Source organism: Camelus dromedarius, chromosome 7 (genome assembly GCF_036321535.1).
Source record: "Camelus dromedarius isolate mCamDro1 chromosome 7, mCamDro1.pat, whole genome shotgun sequence".
Taxonomy (NCBI): Eukaryota; Metazoa; Chordata; class Mammalia; order Artiodactyla; family Camelidae; genus Camelus; species Camelus dromedarius.
Genome location: NC_087442.1, coordinates 45,180,147 through 45,206,321, shown reverse-complemented (window position 1 = coordinate 45,206,321; position 26,175 = coordinate 45,180,147). Strand labels below are relative to the sequence as shown.

General features: G+C 34.0%; 1 protein-coding gene across 2 annotated transcripts in view; it reads left to right on the top strand.

The window, feature by feature from the left end:
* PALS2 (protein associated with LIN7 2, MAGUK p55 family member) overlaps positions 1-26,175 on the top strand; it is a 120,503-nt gene that overhangs the window by 78,554 nt on the left and 15,774 nt on the right. The window contains exons 7-14 of one of the 2 annotated variants that reach the window (XM_031455058.2): positions 892-1,023; positions 3,461-3,560; positions 3,887-3,955; positions 5,858-6,019; positions 11,403-11,605; positions 12,652-12,780; positions 18,792-24,981; positions 25,486-25,739. In XM_031455058.2, coding sequence (XP_031310918.1) covers positions 892-1,023; positions 3,461-3,560; positions 3,887-3,955; positions 5,858-6,019; positions 11,403-11,605; positions 12,652-12,780; positions 18,792-18,968 — 972 coding nt within the window. In that variant the 3' untranslated portion in view covers positions 18,969-24,981; positions 25,486-25,739. Of the gene's footprint in view, positions 1-891; positions 1,024-3,460; positions 3,561-3,886; positions 3,956-5,857; positions 6,020-11,402; positions 11,606-12,651; positions 12,781-18,791; positions 25,276-25,485; positions 25,740-26,175 lie in introns of those variants that run through there. The other variant, XM_031455056.2, reaches the window with a different exon arrangement.

The window sequence follows — 26,175 nt, the reverse complement described above, 5'->3', positions numbered from 1 at the left end:
TCTATAAATATGCCTGAAAAAAATGTGTTTCAAGAAAGTAATTGGTCTGAACCTGCCATCAAATACTGAAAATGCTTAACTCAGTTAGAATTCAAATGAAAAACAAAATTTTCTGGATACTGGAGATCATAACAGTGATAATTGACATACTTTTATTAATAAAACAGACTTAAAAGAAATTTGTATCGTTAAATGAATTTAAATTAGAAAATAGTTTCAAAGCTTTTTCAGTACTTGTCTTATGATTAATTTAATGCTGATCATTTAAATCAAAGCAAGATTATTCCGAGAAGTATTTTCCACACTAATTTTGACCAGTGTGAATCTGTGTGATTAAAAATATATGTTATTACATGGGATGAAAGTTGGGGGTTGTTTTGGTTTTTGTTTTTTAAAGGTTAGTAAATATATTTCAGGACTGATTTCAACATGAACTTTTAATTTTGGTTTCCAGATCCTTTCAAAAAGTCAGTCCTATTATTTCTGAAATATATGCCTTAAATTAACTGCATATATAGATTCAGGACATTAAGTGAAAAGTAGCATTTATAAATAAACTGCATAAAATTATGCAGTGTTGATTAGAAAATCATGTGAAAAGATTGGGAGAAAGTGTTAAGATTGGTGGAATGAAACAATTGTCAAACTGTTAATTTAAGAAGTTAAAATAGAAACAGAATTTAATGTAGTACTAATATTTATTTCTTATTTTCTTTTCTGATACCAAATTATTAATGTTCTAATAATTTTATTTGAGAAAGACAAGTTTCTTAGCTGAAGTGCTAAGTACAGTGTCAATTACAATTAAATCACAGTGGATTGAAAAGGATTTCAAAAATCCAGTGACAGATGATACATCTCTAGTATTTTTAATTGTGCTGTGTGTTTTAGGTATTTGTGAAATGTCATTTTGATTATAATCCATACAATGATAACCTGATACCCTGCAAAGAAGCAGGATTGACATTTTCAAAAGGAGAAATTCTTCAGATTGTAAACAGAGAAGATCCAAACTGGTGGCAGGTTAGTATGCTTCTCAAAATTTCTTCAACTGCTTTTTTATTTTTTAGTCTTATATCTGGCCAATATCTGAATATTCAGGAATAAGGTATTAGCATTTGTTCTAATGATTTTTCCTGCATTAACAGCTTCTGCTTCATGGCTGCTAATTTTATGGACAAAAGACCAAATTGAGAGGGAATTTATGAGTAGCTATTTACAAGTTCAGAACTATCTAGCCTGTGATGGTGCAATTCCATTGGTTTAGAGACTACACCAATTGGTTCTTCCACATATAAATGTGGTAAAATATAGTATTGGGCAAGAACAATTCACTGGGGGTCATCCCTTGGCAGTGTTTGTTTTTGTTCATTTTTAACTAGGAGTCTTTTACTGTGGGTAGTCTTTCTCTTGTCTCCTCTCACTCTGTATACATTCATGACAAATAAAACATCATTTCTTAAGCTCTTCAAATCTATTTGCCCACCTCTTCTCAGTTATTGAGAAATGAAGGTTTGCTTTATCAGCAGTGTTGTTTGGTCTTGAATTGAAATCTGTTGTATATGCTAAGGAATGTATGTTATCACTGTTGCCTTTCCATTTTTCAGAAGATCTGTGTATCTTCTTTTTCCTTGCCCCTAATATGGCTTTCAGAAATCTCTAGCAGCAGTAATAAGTCTGTTTTTGTCATTGTTTACATCGGCTAACAACAGTATTCAGAACTGGAGAAACAAAATCTAAAATCCCTTAAACTGTCAAAGCAGAAGAGAGTCTCATTAAAGAACAAGATGTGACAGAAAAAAGACTCAGGACCTACCACTAAACTATGAATTAAACTGAGGTGTTAGTAATTCACGTTAGCTCTATTGAGTTACATTGACGTCAAAGGGGGAGTGAATTACAAGAATAAGAACAATTGTACCAATGTGTCCTTAAAATTATAAATTAAAACATTATTATGTAGAAGTGCACTATGTGGTGAGAAAACTAAGGAGTAAATTAAACAGAACCCATGATTTCAAGAGGTTTTCACTGAATTTCTTAGAACTCTCATCTAAAAAATCTGCTTTCTGTGGCTGTTTCCTTTTTTCCCTTCATTGTGAATGCCATCTCTTACAGTTTTTTAATCCTGTTGCCATTATCGATCTCAGTCTCTTCCCGCACTTTGTCATCTATTACTTTAATTGTTCTTTTGGGATTTTAATGGCTAAAAATGATACTAGATTTTTCTGTGCTAGTTCTAAGGCTGAAGTCACTGATGTTGTGGGATAAGCCATTAGTAGCCAGTTCTCCAACCACTGTTTTGAAATAGCACTTCTTTGGGTTTCTTATATGATATCATTCATATGTGAATATAAAAAAAAAGAAAAGAAAAAAGAGGACACTAAGGAACACATCTACAGAACAGAAACACTCACAGACATAGTAAACAATCTTATGGTTACAGGGGAAAAGAGGTGGGATGGGATAAATTTGGAAGTTTGAGATTTGTAAATGTTAACCACTATATATAAAAATAGATAAACAGATTCCTTCTGTATAGCACAAGGAACTATATTCTATATCTTGTAATAACCTTTAATGAAAAAGAACATGAAAATGAATATATATATGTGTATATATATATATATATATACACACACACACATGACTGGGACATTGTACTGTACATCAGAAATTGACACATTGTAACTGACTATACTGTTTAAAAAAAGCTGTCTAGAATATAAAGGTTAACATTCCCCAAATCTACAAAAATAGTGGAGAAACTATTAAAACACTATTTAATTTCTAAAAAAAGAAAGAAGAGCTGATTTTGGACTAGAATCAGGTATCTTACTAGCTTTATCAGTTCAACTAGCATATTTTGAGTACTCACTATATTCAAGCAACATAAGAATAAAATGACAAAAAGTCCCCCCCGCCCCCAAAGTTAGTTTGTTGACAGTAGGTGAAGTTTTGCCTATTCTAAAGTTACCCCTCAGGATATTCAGATTCCTGAAAGCATCAATTAAACTCTTTATTCTCCCAGTACTGCCTTTTTTTTTTTTTTTTTTTTAATCTCAGGAAACACCAACATAGTAGGATTAGTGTGGTAGTTAGATACCTAACTAACAAATGCAAAATGAAACATCCTGCTCACACATAGAACAGCATTTATTCCTTTCCATTCTATGACTAACCTAGTATTACAAATAGTTTTAGTAATTTAAAGAGCCTGTATACCTTTGTATTTTGGTCCCCAAATTTCACTATCAAATGGCACACTGATTAGGTGCCAATTGATTCCTCAGTGCTAAAGTGTTTAAATATCCTAACTGACAATGCCATAGATTTAAATGTCAAGGTCTTAAGAGCAAATGCGATTTTTTTTTTCAACTGACTACTGCTTATCCTACTTAACACAATGTGGTCTCAAATTTTGGTCACTGAGATATACAATTCATTAATTTGCTTCTAGGCTAGCCATGTAAAAGAGGGAGGAAGCGCTGGTCTCATTCCAAGCCAGTTCCTGGAAGAGAAGAGAAAGGCATTTGTTAGAAGAGACTGGGACAATTCAGGTGATGAGCTTGACACCATAAAGTAACAAGTAGCCCTTTGTGGCCACCTTTCTTTGCCTCTTTCATCTGGATTAGCAGATGAATTTGTTTAAAATATATCCAGAATTAATCCCTCCCATCTACTTTATTGTATATCTCTCTCAAAAGTAAACTTTTTGACCCCATTCTGCCACCTGCTGGTATTGTATCAGAATTCAGTGGCTCAACTCACCCCTGTCCCCTTCTGCCTTGTAGGATGCAACACTGGAAAGATAGTTCTCCCACCACATGGAAGTATTTATATTCTGACATACTGTTTAAGTTATGTTTGTCTTGTCATCCTTCAGGACCTTTTTGTGGAACCATTAGTAGCAAAAAAAAGAAAAAGATGATGTATCTCACAACCAGAAATGCAGGTATGTTTTAAATACTTTTTTGAGAAGTCCAAGTGAAATCCCTTTATATCATTAATCAATGTGGCATACACTCTGTATAATTTTAAATGAATTCATTCCAATTAGTACCCAGATGCAAGGGGCTGGCATGTAAACATTTGGCACAATATAATATAACGACATCATTTAAATCCTGATATGTGTACTTGTACTATCACTAGTGTGCTTTAGTTTATGAGTATAGTTCACAGTAAAATGAATGGGTTGGGATTTATGCTTGTATTAATGAAGGAGTAATGTTACAGTTTAAATTGTTCAGAGAACTTTGATAGTTACTTATGTGTCATTTCTAAAGAGCAAAATGCCTTTATAAAGATATTCTAAGGGTTACGATTAGGGGCAACCATATTCTGCCATAACATTGTCCATAATACTTTTTAAAAAACAGTACTGGACCAAACAAATCAAACAGTATATTTTACTTTCCCTGATTGGTGATTAGGAACCTGACCCATAGCTCCCCATCTTGCCTTGCTGACTCCCTCTCTGCCCCCATATAAGTCCTCTTTTGTTTTAGTAATTTACAGTGACCAACCCTTTACCTCTGTTGCAGGAAACCTGGAGGAAAAGGAAGGATGTTGCCTTATTTCCTACTCTTTAGGGCATGGATTCCCTCCTTTCCCTTTGTTAGCAACCTGGGTTCCCATGGATTCAGGGATTTGTTGGTTGAGGTTTCTTTGCATATGTTTACATATATATTTAAATACACATTGTATTTAAATATTGTACAGAATAAAAATGTTTTATTGAAAAAAACTAATCTGATCTAATAGGATTCTTTCTTAAATTTTTAGACTTAAATATAACATCTATCACAGTTCTTTTCAGTTTTAGAGGCCAATAGGAGTGAAATGCAGCTCTTTGAATCAGAAGGCTCTGGAGGCTTACTCAAAAAAATTGACAATTTCAAAGTACTTTCTTGACTTCAGAGCTACCTCTACATTGGTAATAAACTAAATAGCACACCATAATGGAAATAATGTAACAATATATTATAATAATAATATAATAAGGGTAAAATAGACTTTCCCTTAATATTGGTTTTAATCTACTATGAAGAAATTGTGCAAAGAAAGTGTTGCTGTTAGGATAATAACCTAAGGAAGGAGTATTATTATTGCAGATTGAGAGTTATAGCCATAATAATAGGTAATATAGTATTTCAAATCCACTTTGGCTTTATTATTCATTAAATATATGTCCTTAAGGCTTTGTTGCAAAATGGTAAATTTGTAATTTTCCCATTGATTATAATTTGGAAATGTGCTTCTACTGAAAATAGTTAGGATCCACCATTTTATACATAAATTTAGAATCTCAGTATTTAAAGCTTAGTATGTTGTCTACAAGCATTTTATTAATCAAACTAATATTTGCAGAGCGACTACACAGTATCTATTCATTTACATCACTGGAAGGGAGTACTCATTCTACGAAGCTTATTTAAGCAGCCACACTCAGTATACTGCTGTCCTCCATATTTGATTTATGCACTTCTTAGTGGAATAGATCACATAAACTGATTTTCAATTTGATTATATTATAGTAGTTATTTCTACTGATGAATTGATTAGAAAGAGATTTTAATGGATAGAATATCTGATAAGGATAAAGCACTGGCATTTTTCTAGCTTTGTTAGACAGATTTCTATGGGTAAGTGGATGGCAGCAGATGTGTAAATCAGAATGTGAAATAGTTTATTGTACTTTACCAGATTTATTTTTAAAAATCTGTACTTAGTACAATTCAAGTGATATTTAACTATCAAAACAACTAAACCGTTGCTGAACAGAATAGCAGAGGTTTTTCATCTATAGTAAGAGAGAACTGAATATGATGTTTTCCCATTTCCTTACATTTAGAATTTGATCGTCATGAAATCCAGATATATGAGGAGGTAGCCAAAATGCCTCCTTTCCAGAGAAAGACATTAGTATTGATAGGAGCTCAAGGTGTGGGACGAAGAAGCTTGAAAAACAGATTCATAGTGTTGAATCCCACTAGATTTGGAACTACAGTGCCATGTAAGTTTTCTCTTTCCTTTGGTATTTAATTGTCAGGAGATAGTTGGTGGGGCAGGTTATTATTTTCATTCCCAAGTAATGTCTGATTATGCCAATGAAAATGAACAAGCAAATGATATTGAAAAACTGAGTGTTTCTGCAGCTGTCTTGGAATGGTACTGTAGCCCTGTCAGCTTGCTGCCTGGTGGCAGTCACTTCTCCAATCTCTTCAATTCAGAAATGCTCATGAAATGCAAGTATTAAGAGTTGTGGCGAAATCAGTGTTAACTTTATATTTTCTTGTGCAATTGATGTGTATCTAAAAGTTGTATTTTTCACCCACTTTCACATAAAGAAAAGGAGGAAATCTGCTGGATCCTCTGACACTCCCAGTGTCATAGTGTTTTTGTGAATTTCAGTGATCTTGCTTGTAGCTCTCAGTCCTGCAGGGTCATACACCTAATTTTTGATGGTACATTAAGAGTGAATCCTCTTCCTGAGCTTGCAGCATTAAATAAGGTCACAAAGATTGATATATAAAATAAAATAATACTGATGGGAAGTATAACCATTGAGTAAACCAAACACGAAAAAGATTTTACGATCTTTGCATTCTTTCACATTTACATGGAGAATTAAACAGTGATGTCAGAAGCATACTTGATGAGAATGGAATTAGATCAAGGAATGGAATTAGATCAAGATCATGATACCATTGTTTTATTATAAGGACTAATATGCATTGTCTTTAGTTTGGAGATGTATGAGCCTTTACTTGTGGGAACTTAAATGCTCTCTCCCCTGAATGATGCAGCAGACAGGCCAGTGTTGCCTTTATAAACCTCCTGTCTGTGCTTCCAGTTCTGACCAAGTCTCCTTTCAATTAGCACAATATTTCTTCAGATATTTTAATGCCTGTAAGCTGTTCCATGTCAAATCTTAGCCTAACATCACTCCATCTCTTTTGGATGAATTTTGGAGTTCTTCTTTCATCCGGTGTGCTTTGAAGTTTAGTTCTCAGTAAGGAATCTTCTGCTAAAATTCTTAGGAGTGAATTAGGGGAGTAACCTTGTCATTGTCTGTTTGTAGTCCCCTCAGGGTAAGGCTTTGAGTTCCATTGTAGGCACTATAAATTATTAAATTCAGACAAATCCTAGGTAAGTAGTTAAGGAAATAAAAATCTCACTCTGATCAAAGTATTTTAAGTATTTTAAAGTATTTTATTTTTCATTTTTAAAATTAATACATGTAGCATATTTTAATCAAGTAGTTCTTAAAGATATATAATGGAAAGTAACTCTGTCCTCTACCCCACCTCAGGCCTACTTGCCAGAAACACTTTTTCTTTTTTTTCTTTTTTCTTTTTTTTTTTTGTGCTATTTCTTTTCTTAGTCTTCCATATTTCTTAATTATGTCTTCATTCTGCTCTTTATTGCTTTATGCATTGTAGGCCTTTACCTACTGACATCCTGACTATCCTCTCAATATAAAGATAGCTCTAGTTTCAGTGAATTCGTTTTCACTGTCTTGAACAGCCTCTCCCTCTCCCCCAACCCAAGAATTTCCTAGAGTTATTTTTTTTCTTCCTCTCTTTACCTTAATTTTATGTGTTTGTATGTATAGTCTTGTATTAAATCAAAGACTCACTGATTTAGTAAATCATGCTTTTTTCTTGGAGACCTCTGTCTCAAAACCCTCAGCTTTCCTACTTCAGCGAGGACTACACACTCGCCACTCTGGCTGCCCCACTGTTAACATAGGGATGTTTCCCTTTGTTGCTGTCCTGAATTGAAGCTATTGTTCCTGGGTCCCATCCTTTTTATTTATTTCTTGGTTTATTGCCTTGTTTTGCTAGAGCACATCCCTTGTAACTTCACAAGAAATGGTATATGGGATGTAATTTCTGCATCACTGTATTTGCAGTTCTGTTTTCTGCACTCTATTTGATCGGTTATTTGGCTGAGAATAGAAAGTCTAGATTGTAAAACTGTAAAGGTGTTTCTCTTGAATCCAGTTCTGTTACAAAGTCTAGTGCCATTCCAATTCTTGTTCTTTCATACATGACCTGCTTTTTTCCTTCAGTCTTTAATTTTGTCGTTTTTCAGTATTTTATAATTTGATGATGATGTGCCTTTGTGTGCATCTTTTTTATTCATTGTGCTGATGATTAGTGAGCACTTCAGACTAGAGAGATTCTTGTCCTTCAGTTCTAGGGAATTATTTCTTGGATGATTTCTCCTTGTTTTCACTGTTCACTTTTTCTAGAATTTCTATTAGCTGGATGTTGAACATCTTGGATTCATCTCCTCAATCTCTTTGTTGTTGTTGTTGTTGTTGTTGTTGTATTATCTATCCCTTTATCTTTTTATTCTGCTCTTTAAAAGATTACCTGGAGTTCTTTATTTTCTAGCCTAGCAATGGCTTTTCATAAGTTATGGTTTTCATTTTAGGATTACCTTCTGTTTGCTGTTTGTTTTTTTTCCTACAGCATCATCTTTTGTGGGAGCTATCCCTTCTGTATCTCTAAGAATATTAAATAGTGTAATTCTTCTTTGTTTTTTCTGTAGGATGATAAAAAGATTCTCGAGATGAATAGTGGTGATAGTACACAACAGAGTGAATGTACTTAATGACACTGAATTATGCACCTAATACTGGTTAAAACAATAAATTTTATGTATGTATTTTATCATGATAAAAAACCCTAAAAAATTTAATCTTAATAGCTTCTTAATATTCCAGCACATAAATACATCCATGCTTTATTTAACCCGTACTGTTACTGACCATTTTTATGGTTTGGTTGGCTTTTTTGTTACAAGTAAAAAGGTGATAAAATGTATATACATAAACCTCAGATGTAAAATTATTAGACCAAAGGATATGGAGAGAGATATATTTATATATTTATATGAGTATAAATATTTATTTCAATTTCTTGATTTCTTAATGCCAGATTAATTTCCAGAAAGGAGTACTATTTTATCTTTCAGTAGACTTAATTTTAGTAAAGATTCAAATCTGAATTTTTATATGGAAAGATTTATGTATATCCATACATCATCAACTCTCATTTCTTTATATAATGTAGGTATGTTTTACTTTTCTTTAAATAATTCACATTTATATAGCACCTAGCTTTTCTTTTTAAGCCTCAAAATAAACACAAAAAAGAAAAACATTGATAAAGTGTGACAAGTTGACCTAATTTTTGATACACAATATTGTACTATACATTGTCAGGTGATATGGATGGGGAGGTCTCATAGGGAAGGAGGTAAATGCTGATGTTGTATTAAATTGATTTAATTTTCTTTCTATCTTATAATAAATCCTAAAATAAAATACAGAAAGTTATTAATCCAGGGGATAAGCTACCTTATGAATCATGTTCTCTCTGTAATACATCTTGAGCTTAGTTAACAAATAAAATATTTTGTTAATTATTTCCTTATTATCTGAAGGAACTGCTAAAGATTAGAATTTTGCTTATTGACCAGAAAACTTAAATTCTAAGCAATCATATTATGTAGTCACTTAGCACATAAGCCTAAGGAATCGGTTGTAGACAAGCCACCATAATTTAATTTCTGTGTTCTAGAAATGGAAAGGAGCTTAACTGTATGGTGATATAGATCTCATTTTTTTTTTGACTATTCATTAGAGAATGGTGTCATAGATAAAATTCACCTGTAAACTAAAAACACTTCACCAAGAATTTAACATTCCCCCCCACGTGTTGGAGGTAGTGGTGGGGGCAGTGAGTGTGCCTATACATACTTATTTCAAGCAGCACATTCCCATATATGGTTTCACTGTAATGCTTCACCAAAAGTAGTACTCTTCTAAAATTATGTTTGCAGATATGAAGCCAAGTCCTAGTATGTATGCATTTGGGAAGTTTAAAATTGCCTTAGAAGTTTTATCATGCCACCATTGGCAAATAATTCCAGAAACCTTAGAGACCACACATTTTTGAATATGAAAAGCCATCATAACATCTTGAATATCTTTAAGTGACTTTATAAATCTCTCCACAGTGATCTGGAATGAGCCAGAAAACAGCCGGGGAAAGAGGGCGTCCTCTCGTACACAATGATCTTGTTGATAAATTAGACCCTTACTATTGAGCTTGAACTTGAAGTTTATTTTATTGTTATAAAAGTGTTTTTAATGTGGTGTGCTTATTACAAATAGTCAAAATACTGTCAACTTTTGATCTGGCTTTCTTTCTAACTTTAATTACATGTGGTTAATGATTTTGTTAGATATTCTGCATGTATAAGTACTTGATTAATCAAAGTAGAATACTTTTTTATATCTGATCCAGCCAAACCCAGATTAAGGCTAAACTTGAAAATACATACACACACACAAACACACACTCACATAAATTATTTCTTCCTAGGGAGTGTTTACAAATTGGGAGGCAGCACCTAACTCTGCACCTTTGCAACAGTTTGAAAGGGAATAATAGTCCATTCCTAGCATGCCAAGTTGCAAAGAAATTGTATATCTCTGAAAGTATTTAGAGTCCTAAAATATCAGACAAAAGGATCTTCTAAATTTTGACTTGATCTCTTTACTCTCATTCTCTCAGAAAGAATACTTCAGGTCAGAGTAGAGAAAGTTTAATAGACCATAATAACATCCAAGTGGCTAGATCCACCACTGAGGTGCAAAACAAAATGATTAACATTTGAGAATATCAATTAGAAGGAAGTTAGAAAAAAGGTTTAGTGCTGGGGCGAGATAACGAATAGGTAATTTGTGGGTAAAACTACACTTCAGAAAATTGATAATACCAACTAAGAATAGAAGAACTTTGTTCACTTGTTGGAGACTCAATTAGGAAATGTTAAAGTGTAAAAAAAGGATATAACTGATATTTCTTAAGGAGAAGGGGAGTAGTGGTCAGCTGGAAAAGATACTCACTTGTAACATCTCTCACACTTACTAGCTTTCACCATAACTAAGAATTTAAATTTAGGATTCTTCTTCTTGGTAAATATATTTTGAGTTTCAGACTAACTATATAAAGCACATTTGTTAATATAAATTATATACTGGAGACTACCTCTTAAAACGTTCCTGTAGATCAGAAGTCAGCAGACTTGTTTATTCAAGGGCCACATAGTAAATATTTTAGGCTTTGCAAGTCATCTAGTCTGTGTGACAACTGTTCCACCATTGTAAAACAAACTATAGGCAATAAAATGAATGAGCATAGCTGTGATCCAATAAAACTTTATTTACAAAAATAGGAAGCAGGCTAGATGTGGCTATAGGCCATTGTTTGCCAACCCTTGCACTAGATGGAAGAGTTTTAAGCTACCCTGTGCATTTCAGTTTATTTTTTAAATACTGCGTTCTTTGTACAAATTCTCAATGTTATCTTATTTAGTTACTTCACGGAAACCAAGGGAGGATGAAAAAGATGGCCAGGCATATAAATTTGTGTCACGATCTGAGATGGAAGCAGATATTAAAGCTGGAAAATATTTGGAACATGGAGAATATGAAGGAAATCTCTATGGAACCAAGATCGACTCTATTCTTGAAGTTGTCCAAACTGGGCGAACTTGCATTTTGGATGTCAACCCTCAAGTAAGCTTCATGGATTCATAAGTCATTTTTTTAAGCTTCATTTCCTGTGGAGTTTTTGCATTGTTTTCAGATTATGAGAGCGACTCTTTCCCTCTATTACCTGGAGAGATAGAGTCTTATTATGCATCTATAACCAGTTGAATAAATTGCTGATCAATTAGTCAACAGAGACTTGGATAGTAATAGCAGCTTGATAGAAGTTTAGTATTTATTTACTTGCTCAAGTAATATGTAAATGCATGTGTTAGGAAATGTTAAATTTAAAATTTAAACAAGGCTACAACATAAGAAATAAGTCACACCCTTTTCCCACTCAACACACACACATGCATAACATTCATTACATTTTCATCCCATCCATGTCTCTCTCGCCGATTCCCTCCCATCACTCTACACTCAACCCAATCTCACTTCTTTAGTCAGAGATAAATATTATTAATAGTTTGGTGTGTATCTTTCTGTCATTTAAGTATGCCTTAAGTACAAATATATATATAAAGTGTAATGGGTTTTCTATTTTTGTTGTTGTTTCTTTTGTGTATAAATGGAAAAACTCCATACAGATTCTTTAGCTTTCTTTCATTAAACAGAATTTCTTGAAGAGCTTTTCATGTCAGGTCTATAGACCTTCTTTGTTCTTTGTAATTACTGCATGGTATTTCATAGTACGGATATATTTATTTATGTAACCACTCTCCAGTTAATGAACACTGAAACTATTTCTGCTTTTTCAATATTAACAGAATTCTGCAATTAGCATAGAAAGCATTTACATCATTCTTGATAGTCTGGGGATCATGAAGTTTAATACATTCCTTTGTTCAAGGATACTAAAGAGTAGTGAGACTGAGATCAGAACACAATTAATGGATAACCATTTTAGGAAAGTATTGTATGGAATCAAAAGGAAAGGGTGGGTAGTATTAAATTATGTCCTTACTCTTTAGGAAGAAGTAAGATAGACCTTGATTATTTAGTATAAAATAAAGAGTAACATAATTCAAAGTCTAATCCTATGTAAATTGATTTGTAATTATTCTGCACAGGCCCTGAAAGTGCTGAGGACATCCGAGTTCATGCCCTATGTTGTGTTTATTGCTGCTCCAGAGCTAGAGACGTTACGTGCCATGCACAAGGCTGTGGTGGATGCTGGTATCACTACCAAGCTTTTGACGGTGAGCAGTTCTTTTCAGGCTAACAATTTTATTTTCCTCCTAAAATTGTTCTTTTTCTTTGGGGCATGTTTAATTATATCTAATCATGTTTGTGAATTAAGCATATTAGGTAAGGTATTAAACAATAAAAATTTGTTCCCTAGTTGTAGTTAAGATTTGGAATAGTATGGCTTTTACTTAGAAGTCATTGTTCATTCTATTTTAAAACAAAAGCTTACTCCCTCTATATAAATGAAATGGACAAATATTAAAATGTGCATATTAATCTAACTCCCTCATTTTACTAATGTGAAGACTGGGCCCCTAGACCATTAACAAGCATGTTCTTAAGATTTACTACTGGTTGAGTTAGGTGTTCTGACTTTTAGCTGTTGCTACATGTTTTCTCTTGTTCTCCCTCTTCTTCCTCATGTTATGGAAAAGTTTAAACATATACAAAAGAAGGAAGAAATGAACTCCCATGTGCCCATCACTTAGCTTCAATTAACACATGGCCAGGGGAGAGGGTATAGCTCAGTGGTAGAGCATGTGCTTAGCATGCACAAAGTCCTAGGTTCGATCCCCAGTTCCTCCATCAAAAAAAATAAATAAATAAACCTAATTACCTCCCCCCAAAACACACAAAATAAATACATGGCCATTTTTATTTCAGTTAGACCTCTCTTCTCTTCCTCCCTTACCTTGAATTATTTTGAAGCAAATCTTTGATATAATTATCAACCATAAATACTTGAGTATTTATCTCTAAACGACTGACTTTTTTAATGTAACCATAACACCATTAACACATAGAAAATTAAGAGCAACTTCTTAATATATGTGATCAATATACAGTATGTATTTGAATTTCCCAAAGATTTGTAATTTTTTTTTTTTTGCAGTCGATTTGTCCAAGTCAGGATCCAAGCAGTATCAACACGTTGTATTTACCTGATATCTTCTTAATGTCTTTTTTTTCCTTCCAGCTTGAGGTATAATTGATATATAATAAACTGTATATATTGAAAGTGTACAGCTTGATAAGTTGGGGCATATGTACACACCCATGAAGCCATCACAGTCACGACAATGGGCATGTCCATCACTTCCATAAGTTCTGTGTGCCCTTTCAGAAGCCCTACCTCCTGCTGCTCTATCTCCTCTCACACATCACAGCTAGTAAGCCTTGAGGTCAGGTAGTGTTAGTTCTCTTTCAGGTTGTTCCATGTCTCTACGGAACTTTATGAGCATCTGGAATATAGTTATAATAAGTGTTTTCATGTCATTGTCTACAAATTCTAACGTTTGCATCGGTTCTGGATTGGTTTTGATTGAATGACTTTGCTCCTCATTGTGGGTCTTATTTTCCTGCTTCTTTGCAGTCTTGGTAATTTTTTATTGGGTGCTAGACATTGTGAGTTTTGTCCTGGGATGCAGTTAATTTGGAAATAGTTTGTTCCTTTCAGTCTTGCTTTTAAAAATTTGTTGGGTAAAACTAGAACAGTTTTCATTCTAGGGACAATTATTCTTCACTACTGAGGCAAGACCCATTTGAGAATTCTCCCAGATGGCCTGGGCATCATGAGGTTTTCTGTTCTGCCTGGTGAGAATGGCTTCTGTTCCTGGCTCAGAAGGAATACCTCTCATCCTTTCTGGTGGTCCTGGGTAGTTGTAACGTTCACTGGTTGGTATTCAGCTGAATGCTGGAGGGGGACCTTTTGCAAGTCTCTGTAGTTCTTTCTCCGTGCTGCTGTTCTACCCAGTATTCTGTCCTGTGAACTCCTGCCACCTTGTTCTCTCTGGGCTGTCAGCTCTGTCCCAAGTTGGAGGGTCCAGTAGGCTCCTCCTGGGCTTTGCCTTGCTGTGCTGCAGCCTGGAAGCTCTTTCAAGCCCAGTAAGCTGGGGTAATCATAGGGCTCACTTCATTTGTTTCCTGTCTCTCTGGGATCTCTGTCTTCCATTGCCTGATGTACAGTGTCTTTAAAAGAGTGTTGTTTCATGTATTTGGTCTGTTTTAGTTGTCAGGCAGGAGGGTTGGTCTGCTCTCTGTTAACTGTGTGTTAGCTGGAAGCAGACCTCTCTCTTTAGACTCTTTTAATCTGTAAATTCTCAACTGCTTCACTCCCTTCTCTTTTAACCTTCTAACTTAGTTGTTTAAAAAAAAATTGATTCTTAGGTAAAATTGGACCTGATCTATAAAATTCCCCAGTAGTTTTTCACCTAGTAATTTTAGCAACTTTTATTGGTCTTTGCCTGGATCAGTTTTTCTTTTTTTCTAAGGAATTATAAAGTGGTACTATTCTAAGTTTGTCATTCATTCTGCATTTACAAGCTGGAATACTTCTAAAAAGTAGCTTTTTCTCATCAGCTAGTTGGTTACTCTGAGGTGAAGTATATACAGGAAAGTCAGAATGTGTGCTTGATACTTTCCTTTATGGGTCAGTTTCGAGAATAATGGGTTTGTTCCATAAGAACTGCCATAGGTGACCAAATTAAGGTTTGTGTTCTTTTTAGTATTATCGTGAGCACATGGATTTAAACCTGTTTAATGTGTTTTACTCTATTGCAGTTTTTATTCTTATTGATACTCAAATTGTTGTATCTTTGACCAACAGGGGCTTATTTAAGTTAGCTCTCAAGCTCTTATTTCATGAGCCTAGTTGTCTCAGATAACTTCCTTGCTCTCTTGTATGACAGATGTTCCAGGCTCATGTTGTGCATTTCTTTTTCCAGGCCAGGAATCAGCTATTCCTCCAAGAAGCTCTGTTTCCATTTAGAGTAAATGGTATTTTAAGACCATAATACTAGGGGTGCACATTGTCCCAAGATTAATCATTGTTTCTAGCTATACACCTTTTAGGTAGACAGAGCCAAGTTGGATATATGTTTTTCTGTTTGGGTGTTTAAAGGAAACTATATCATGAAATTATACTGATACTTCCCAATCAAATTCAGGATTACAGGGTTTTATTTAACCTGTTTTACATGTATAGCTTCATTCCCCTATGCTGAGTATCTCATTTCTCAAAAACACTGGGAATGTTAGAATATCACATAATTGCTCATTTGATTTATCTCACAGTACACACAAAACAGTCTGAAAAATAAGTGTACCAACACTACCAGGTATGATTACTGTGAACTGTCTCTCCCCCCCAGCTTCCCAGTTGGTTTGTTGTTGTTGTTTGTTTGTTTGTTATATCCTTAAGGTTTATCCTGCTAAGTATATACAGTCAAATTGCTGTGTTTTAAAGCCACTTGGAATACTCCTCCCTGTGTACTTAGGTCAGTTATTATTCTTCAATGTTTAAATTGTCTTGTCTTTAGTTAGTAGTTGCCTATTCATCTTGTTTTCTGAATCTTTTTAACACAACCCTATAACCTTCGAGGATTCTTTGTTTTCCTGTTGGAACAATAAGCTGTTCCAGGTTGTCCTTACACATTTCTTGGCCTGGATCTGGAACCAGACTTCCAAAAGCCCTGCTTCCTTTTAGTGAGAAATGGTGTTTAGAGATAATATAGGTGCTAAGGGTGTGCATTCAACTTATTTGGGCATTGTTTCTAAGTCTTTTCAGTGGCCAGATGAACGAACTATATTTTTCTTTTTTGGAAAACATAAGTCGTCAGTGTGGTTTAATAGTTCCAACTCAAATTTTACATTTTTACTGAACTTTTTTGACTATCTTTATCTTTTTCCTCCTGTGCTAAAAGTCTTGGTTCCCGATGGCATTAACATAATCTCTGACTTGACATATATAAATGAAGCCCATACTACATATATAATACCTGACTAACAGTATTAATATTAACAATATGATTATTGAAAAGTTTTAAGTTTCAGACTTTTTAAAAAATTGTTCTTAGGATGTATCCCATTGAGTGTTGAATTATTTTAAAGTCACTGAAATAATTTCTTTCTGTGTGGTTAAGCCATCAACTTGAAACACAGATTTGTTTCATTTTGCTTTTGATTTTTAGATATTGCTTTTTATTTTAAATTTAGTTTTCTTGTATTATTCTATACATTTTCATATTTCCAAAGTAAATCTTAAAAACGAAGAAGAAATCTAGCTTTCCCCTGTCCTTTATACTCTTTTACCTCCCACACACATAGGTAGCCATTTTCACATTTTCATGTAAGCAAGTATGTATGTGTGTCCTCCATCCCCCATTTCTTATATGAAAGGTGGCTTATTATAGACAATAATCTGTCTGCCTTTTTCGCTTACCAATGTATTTTGGCAATCATGCTATATAGCCATACAGAGAGATTTTTTTTTTCTTTTTTCCATCAGTATGGTATACTCCATTATTGTTACAAGATTGTTATTGTCAAAAAGAACTGATTTTTGTAAACAAGACAGATTGATAATGACTATGCTAAGTAAGAATTGTTTTCAAGTTGAATTGTGGCCTGTTTATACATCAATAATAAAAGATATTTTATTTCCTTCAAACTGATTCTGAGATCTCAGTGAAAATGTTAACTGAAACATAAGTACTAGTGTCCCTCAGGCTTAGTTGGAACCCATTTCTCTCTATGTACTTTCCTGTAGGTGTTTTCACCAAATCCATTAACTTATATACCTGGTTATGCTGATGATTCCTAATTTGTATGTGGGTAACCCAGACCTCAGAGCTCCAGCTTGCATAAACAGTCACCTACTTACTGTTACATCTGCACTTGGATGTCTCACAGACATCTTAAACTTAACACATACAAAGTAGAATGTTTTGTTTCCCCCACCAAAACCATGTTTTCTATTCTCCCACCCCCAACTCTGCATCTTATAACCTCCCATTTATTCAAGCTAGAAACCCAAGAGCTATTTTTGATTCATTCATTTTCCTCACTTTTCATATCCAGCCCTTTAGCTAATCCTGATGATTTTACCACCAAAATACATTTCTAGTCTGGTGTCATTTCCGTCTCCTCTACCACCATCATAGTCCAGAGGTATCTTTCCATTGCATCTAGGTCCTTCATGACATGGCCCAGGCTCACCTCATTACTCATCCGCTTCAACCCTCCATCCATTCCTGGTCTTCTTTAGTATCTTAAGCACATCAGGGTCATTTTCCTCCTTGATTTTACATTGCTGTTTCATCTGCGTGGAATGCTCTTTCTCCCACTATAGTTCTCAGTTTAAATGTCATCTGTGGAGTCTTTGTAAGCACTCTTAGATCTCTTAAAATTCTTTGTTCTTGGGTGATTTCTTTCATAATACTACAACTTGAAAGTTTTTTTTATTTGCCCTTTATTTGTCTCCTCCACTAGAGGATATGAACCCATTCTGTCTTATTCATTGTTATATCCACAGATTTTAAAACATAATAGACACTTAAATAGGAACTCAATAAATATTTGAAGAACATGTAGAAATATTACAGAATTTCAAAACACTTGCAATTTAATGAAAAGCTTTTTAATGCAAAACCCATTACTTATTTATTCCCCTACATTATTCCAAAATGACTAGAAATATTTTATGAAATATAAACAGTACTAGCTAGCTAAAAAAAAAAGACATAAAAGTATTTGTATGTAAAGTTAGTCTTCAAAATACATTTCTAAAATTCTCTTCCTTAGAGAGAGGCAGCAAATTTGGCTAAGAGCTTAACAGACACTGCAAATTGGGTTCCGTGATTTACAGAGTCCATAAGATAAATCTTTTGAAAAGGATGATGTAGTTGGGCTACAGACCAGTCACCTGCAATAATTCTTTTATTACTTTGGATTTCACTCTAAGATTATTGTCAGTGGTCTTTTCATTAGGAATCTTATCTTAGTATCAGTGAAACAGAAGACACAGAACACTCATAAATGCAGACATGACTGCAACTGGAGAGACTAGGATATGAATAGATGGTAATGTCTTTTTTAACACTTATTTAGATTACATTTTGAGGATTAGTATCAGAATTGTAGTAAACAAATATCCAACATACTTATTTCTTACGTTCACATTGAATTGGTTTTGAGCAAGTAAATGTACATTATATAAACTTTTTCTTTTAAAAATCTTCAACAGGACTCTGACTTGAAGAAAACAGTGGATGAAAGTGCACGGATTCAAAGAGCATACAACCACTATTTTGATCTGATCATCGTAAATGACAATCTAGACAAAGCCTTTGAGAAACTGCAAACTGCCATAGAGAAGCTGAGAATGGAGCCGCAGTGGGTCCCAATCAGCTGGGTTTACTGATGATTCAATAAGGTTCACAATCAAAATAAAACTTTTAAAAAGTGACTGTAACAAGTAAACCTACTGAGAAAATACATGCACAGATAGAAGATACCTGCCAAGTCCAGGCATTTTTATTCTGTAGATTGAAATACCAGTACACTATTCTGAATTTTTATACAAAATATGGTTGGGAAGGTGTACTAATATATAATTTATCTTAATTTTTCTAACTTTTTATGGATAATCTTTCTATTCATATCACACAAAAAATGCGTTGAAGCATTTTATATATGTTTTGACTTAGTACCCTTGCCTTTTTCATCAGAGGAATTTTCAAATCATTTACTCTAACATTGGTCTCACATTTTCACTGTGATAATGAATACTTGAAATAGTTTTGTAAAACTGTCATTTAGTTCAGTATTTAGTAAAGGGTCAGCTACTCTTATTAGGTGAAAATAGTAGTTATTGGCCTTCTTTCCTAATATGAACAATGTCTTACAGAAGCAGAATTTTAATGTAAGTGCTACAGCTAGTCTTCTGCCATTCAAATCTGACATCAGAAGTCTGCTCAGTGCTACATAGTTTCATTATTTCAGAGATGTATGGCTATCCACTCTAATTTACACAGCTATGTTAGTTTTTTCCCTTTGTTCTCACTTGTGAAAAAAATGAAGAGCAATACCTTGCACTCTCATTTGTTGCAGTGACAAGCTGATGCTAAGTTAACATGTACATAGCAAGCAAGGCCATGCAGGCTGAGAGAGTGCCTTATCCTGCAAAATCTTATAGCAAAATGACACTGAAAGTTGATTTATTTGTACATGTGAAAGTTTGACAAAAAATGAACCTATTGCTTTATACAATTTTTTATTAGAGTATGGTCAGCAAATGTATCATGCCTCTGCAAATTTCTGTGATGCTGAAAAAAATGCCTCTAAGTTTGAATTGGGGGGTTTCGTGAACAATCAGTGTGCTTTTTGAAGTGTGTTGTGATCATTAGGGTATTTGTTCGATTTGTTGTTTTGAGAACCAAATCCATGGAACAATTTATGAAATTTGGAAATAACTGTCAGCTGTTTTATCTCTATATAATATATACATTATATAATATGTACATTGTATGTATTATATAGTATATATTAAATAATGGGGGTTTTTTTTATATTTCTGTTAGGAAGTGTAGTTTTTTTGTTTAATGATTAGGAAAACAGTTCTCCTCCTTTAGTTGCTTTAACGTATACAAATTTCCAAAATTCACCTCAGTTAATATCTTCCTTTAGGATTCTTAGATGGTGTAACTTCTTAAAACATATTCAGAGATGCAGCTCATCGTTAAACTAAGTTAGCCATATTTTGTATTGCTGCTGGCTTTTCACATAAACAGTATTCACACTTAACGGGTTAGGTGCTTAAATATTAATGGTCATCATTGTCTGGTGGTAGGCACCAGACACCTGGCTGCTGAATTTGGTTTCCCCTCATCAAAGCTGTCACATGGAATGCCAGCCAGGAGGACTTGGAGGGAAGAGAATATACATGTCAACAAGCAGCATGTACACACTGTTTTAAACCTTTTTCACAATGGAACCAAATATCCAAGTTGCTGTATGGTTAAGATTGCAAATCCATAGGTGTTTTTTTATTCCAGCATTTCGTATCCAGCACACAAATTCATGTTCTTTGCCCTAGGATAGGAAATTGGTGGCAAAATGGATCATACACTTTTAATAAGTTTGGTAACTTTTAAACCAAATATATTTACGTCAAGTTCTTTGCTTCTCGAAGCAACATGAATCAAAGCACAGTGTCGAGATAATGTCCTATGACTTAGTGTCTCAACAACACTGTAATCTTCGAGAGAAGTTTTATTTCCACATTCTCAGGAAATGTCCTGTCTTCTGCAGTGTGCCTTCATGCTGCTGCCTGGAGCCTCTTTGAAATCATTGTAGCAGCTCAAGAAGTTTATCCACAAAATATTTCACCCATCTTGACACAATAGAAATGATTTTTTACATCATATATCTTTTAAGCCTTATATGATATAAAATGCATATTATTTGAAAAACAACCTACAGTTAAAGGAATTACTTCTGTTATAAGTGGTACTCATGACTAACTACTTAGTTAATACACATTAGATTCCTCCTAATATAAAATAGAACAGTGTGGTTTATTTCATTTCAGTCCAGATGCCAGAGCTGAAGAGATTAAATTTAGAAAAGTTTATTTATCTCAGTAATCACTGAACTTGAAACACAAGTCCCATCTGAGTCTGCAGAAACCAGCAGAGCTCTGCTGAGGAAGGAGTCCCAGAGGTCCTGGGATTCTCCTGAGGCAATGAAAGTATAGTTGTAAACAAGGAAATGTGAACTTCTCTTGGGGGAAAAGTCTAAGACAATTAGCTTTACTGAAGAGAAAATGGTTTAAAATGAGGCTGAATAATTGGTAATAGTTTAAATGTACATACATGTGCATATATGCTTTGGGGAAACATGTGCCAATACATTATTGCACCTGAAGATTTCCTTGTGGACGGGTGAGTATCCACATTGAACATTCAGGGCATGACTATTTATATACAGCTAAATATTATATATATATTTTTATTTTTTAATGTACAAATATCCAGTACCTATAGAGTTGATGTCCCTGGGTAAGTCATTTAACAATAACTAGTGGAATAAATGTGATGCACTCAAGTAGAATTTTACTTTTTATTACAGCCATGCCTTGATTATGCACTCTGAATTTCTGTTTGATATTTGGATAGTGTCAAATATCCATTATATCCAGTATATCAGGACTTTTGCCAACTCTAACTGTACAATTGCTGAAATAGCTTTCTAAAATAGAAATCGTATCATAAACCCAGTACAGCAACAGTAGCCTGAACCCTAGATTCTAGAATCTAGTAAATTTATTTATAATAGCTTATAAGGAAAAGTTTTCTTTAAAAGAGCAAATTGGGTATTAACACAAATTTAGAAAATGATGCAAATTAGCAATAAAATATGTTAGTGTAGCATTATAGACTGTGGCCAGATACTAGCTGCTTTGACCGTAGTATCCCAATGTCAATAAAAGATGATCTTTGTTTTAAAGATTCATTTAAATTTGTGCTTATTTTTATAGATAACAGTAGGTGTCATGATCCAGTGACCGGGCTGACTTTTAAGGTGGATAGCCATGGAGTTAGGTACAATTATTTTAAATTGGTAAACACTGAACATAGAAGTTTTGAAAATTGTTTAAAATAATGATCTATTTAACACTGTACTTTTATGACTTCTGAAACAACACTCCATTTTCCAGAAGTCAGAGACTAGGGAGCCAATAATTTTGTAGTAATGATCTTTATACTAAAGATGGAAAAGCAATCATGAAGTTTTATGTATATAGATAGCAGGTCATTTTTTAAGTGTTCGAGTCACCATATATATAATATATATATATTATATATATATAGCTATGTGTATAATACGTAAAATTCTCCCCAGATACATGAATAATAAAACTAAATATGTTCACCCATGTAATTATAGCTAGTGCTCTTACATTTTAATTACTACCAAATTCTTAGACGTTATGAAACTTTTTTCACATTGTTTTCGAAGGTTCTGGTTTTACCTTGAGGCCGATACTAATGCTCTTTTTGAAAAATATATTTGGAATTAAGTTCGGAAAATTATTATTTCAACTTAGTTTCCTTAGGGAAAAAGGACAGAGTCCTAGATGGAAGCCTCTGGAGAAATACTTATTTAAAACTTCGAATGAATTTGTGATATGGTTCAGGCTTAGAGATTATGGTACCTGCTTCCCTCTTGTTCCATTGGATCTGCTGTGAGAATTCATATAATAACATCTGTAATGTATTTGGAGTTCTTGGGAGAAATTTAGTATTTTAAATAATAGGATTATTGTATATATTACAAGTTAATATTATTCACAAACTTTTAAGAATACAACTGACTAATAATTCATCATACCAGTTTTTATGTATACATTGTGTATCTGAAAAAGATAACAGTTCTGTATTTTTTAAGGTAAGATTATTTTTAAATTGCATTTTTGTTAGCTTCAAGTTTTATTCATTTTAAAATATTTCCCATAATTTATCATATTCCTTTGTGTGTTTCTGAAATGATTTAGTGCACAGAGTCAAAAATGAGTCCTTAATACACTAAAAAGTGAAGGAATGATGTTACCTTATTTCTGGGGTAAGAACTTAAAACCGTGGTTTGCACCATTTTGGCAATACACTGCACTTTCTTTAAAATAGTCTCTTTTTTGGTAAAAATAGAGCTGGTGTACTTCTACTGGCTGAGATCCTAATTCTGACTCCTGACCATCTTACCTTTGATAAAATATATATCCCCCTTTACTTTTAATATTCCACTCGTTAAAAAAGGCTAACTTAATATTTCTCTTCACCTTAAATTACAAGAAGTAATTTGTAACTTTGATGTGGTAAATGCTAAATTGGAAAATCCTTATTAGGCTACTTTATCTGTTTATTATATGTATTCACTTGCCTTGAGGTTGCTTATCTTTTAGTTCTTTTAAAGTGTACCTCTTTTGGAAGTAACATAGTGAATGGTGCACACCATTCAGAAATTCTACCTTGGGTTTTAAAACAGCCCTGAGGATGTAGTTCAGTCCTGAAGAGTTTCTGTTCTCTTAGTGGCCTGGTCAGAAAGTCCATTATAGTTTAGAATCCTAAGTCCAAACCCTTAGCAAATCCTTGCTGCCAGTCAGACCACTCATGAGTCAAACAAAATTTAAGTAAGCAATTCAGTACTTTATTACATCTGAAGACACTCTGATCTTTGCCCCTTGAAGCTGTCCTACCTTTATTCCTAGGCCTGAAGTTGATTACTGCAGCCCTGTTGTTTAACTCATAGTGTTAAGTTTAAAAGGCATCTGTTTTTCTTGAAAGGAGAAACCATCAGTCAGGTCTGGTTAGGGAACCTCAAATCCAACATGAATGCATTTTAGTTTTGTTCTCTAATTGCTTCGTGACTGTTGGCTGATAACGCAGTGCTGTGATAAATCTAACTTTTCTCTACACACCAAAGTCGGTAAGAAGCTTTTTTTTTCCTACTGACTTTTTACCGTTTCCTAATCTCTAGCACAAACTGAATGAACACATCTACAGTTACTGTAAATGCCACTTACAACTTGGCAGATTAAATGACTCAGTGCTTGTAAACCTGTCTTAAGTCCTACTGAACAGGTATTGCAGCTATCACAGAGCAGAAGCCAAAAGGTCTTATTTTAAAATAAGTAGGAAATAGAGGTCTTTATTGCACTTCAGAAACAGCAAGCCAGGGGTTAGAAACACAAATACAGCAGGCTGTGCCTGAAATTTGACTCTTCTCACATCAGTCAAGGTGACCTGGGAGCTTGGAAGAAGAGGGAAAAAGCATAGCATCAGAAAGTCCTGCTATAAATTACCAGCACTAAACCAGAAGTCATCAGTTAAAATATGTGGCTCTCATCTTACTGTTAAATAGGAGAGTCAGGCAGTGGTATGAGTAACCTTGCTTCGAAGACAAAGGTGGTTCTGGTAAACATGGTGCAACAGACATGCTTCAGTCTTCAGGTAGAACCTGATCTGACGAATAGCTTATCTCCATCTGTAATTGATACACAATATAAATATTTCTTTTGTGTGTCCTCTTTAAAAAAGAATGCTGACTCCTCTTTTTTCAGTGACATTGACTTTTAAGAAAGTGGTATCTTGTATTTTGCTATAGAAGAATGAGCACTGGGATTCAGCAACTGGTGTAATTTCCGCATGGTATGTTATCTCTTTTAGAGCCCTTGATGAGTATTTGATGTGAAGACTTTGGGGGATTTTTTTCCATCTCATTTTGGTGTATCTTTACTTTGAACACATATGCATGCTCTTTTTAACCTCTAGTCTTTGAAATGATTGTAGAAGAGAATTTTTTTTTTTAATGGAGGGCATCTTCTTAGAATGCTTCTTAGCAACCTAAAAAATCAAAGCTGAACAAAAACTACTAAAGTAAGTTTCTGGTGAAAAAGTTTAAAAATAAAATTAATTGCTGCTGCTTTCCAAGTAATTGTAATACTGGTTCCTGTGTAAAAAAAAAAAATTATTGCTGTCCTTGTATAAATAAAATTTTCCTGCAGTACAATTAAGTATTGATTTCTCAGAAACTATCCCCATAAATTTTTTCACATATTTCCATATGTTGTCCAAAACAAAAATTATGGAAATGTCTAATCTGTGAGATTGCATACTCCTGGTAAAATATTTTTGTATATATAAAGAAATAAATATTTAATATTGGAAAAATGTAGTGTTTCATTTATAGATGGAACTAAGACGTAGGGATAATAAAATACAGAATGTATCAGATTAGCTTTGGTAGTTTCTTTAAATGCTAATGGTCTTTGTTAAAAGCCTCTAATGTCGTTTATATTTTCCACTAAAATATGTGAACTTTTCACCTGCCTCCCCTTTTTAACAAGAAAACCCTAATTTTTTTTTTTTAATCTATCCTAGCCCAATGATTCCAAGGCTTTCAAAGACAACTTACTCAAGGAAACAATTCCAGAGACAGGGAAGATTAAAATACAGGATCAAGAAAAAGCCTCTGTGCTTTGATGGCTTGGGATACTAGGACCACTTCCCAGCTACCAAGGAAGAGAAAGCCTGGTGGGAAGGACGTGCCTGCTCTGGCACACAGCTCAGCCCTGAGGCCTGCATTGAGAAGGGGAGGTGGACCCACCAGCCAAGAGGTGGATGCGTGAATGTGGGTGAGTGCAGGAAGCCTATTTCAGAAAAGGTACTTCAGCAACCCTTTGCCAAGCTAATTTCCAGGATTCAATACTTAATACTTCAGAAATTGCTAGTCTGGTGTTCTGACATCTCCAGAAGAATCAGGTTTGTTTTTCTTTAATTGAAGTATAGTTGCTTTACAATATTATGTTAGTTACAGGTGTACAACATAGTGATTCTGTGTTTTTACAGAGTATATCCCATTACAGGTTATTACAACACAATGCGTATAATTTCCCATGCTATATAGTAAATCCTTGTGGCTTACGTATTTTATATATAGTAGTTTGTATCTATTAATCCCATATCCCTAATTTGTCCCTCCCCCCTTCCCTATTCCTTTTAGTAACCACTAGTTTGTCTTCTGTCTCTGTGAGTCTGTTTCTATTTGGCATATACATTCGTTTGTATTAT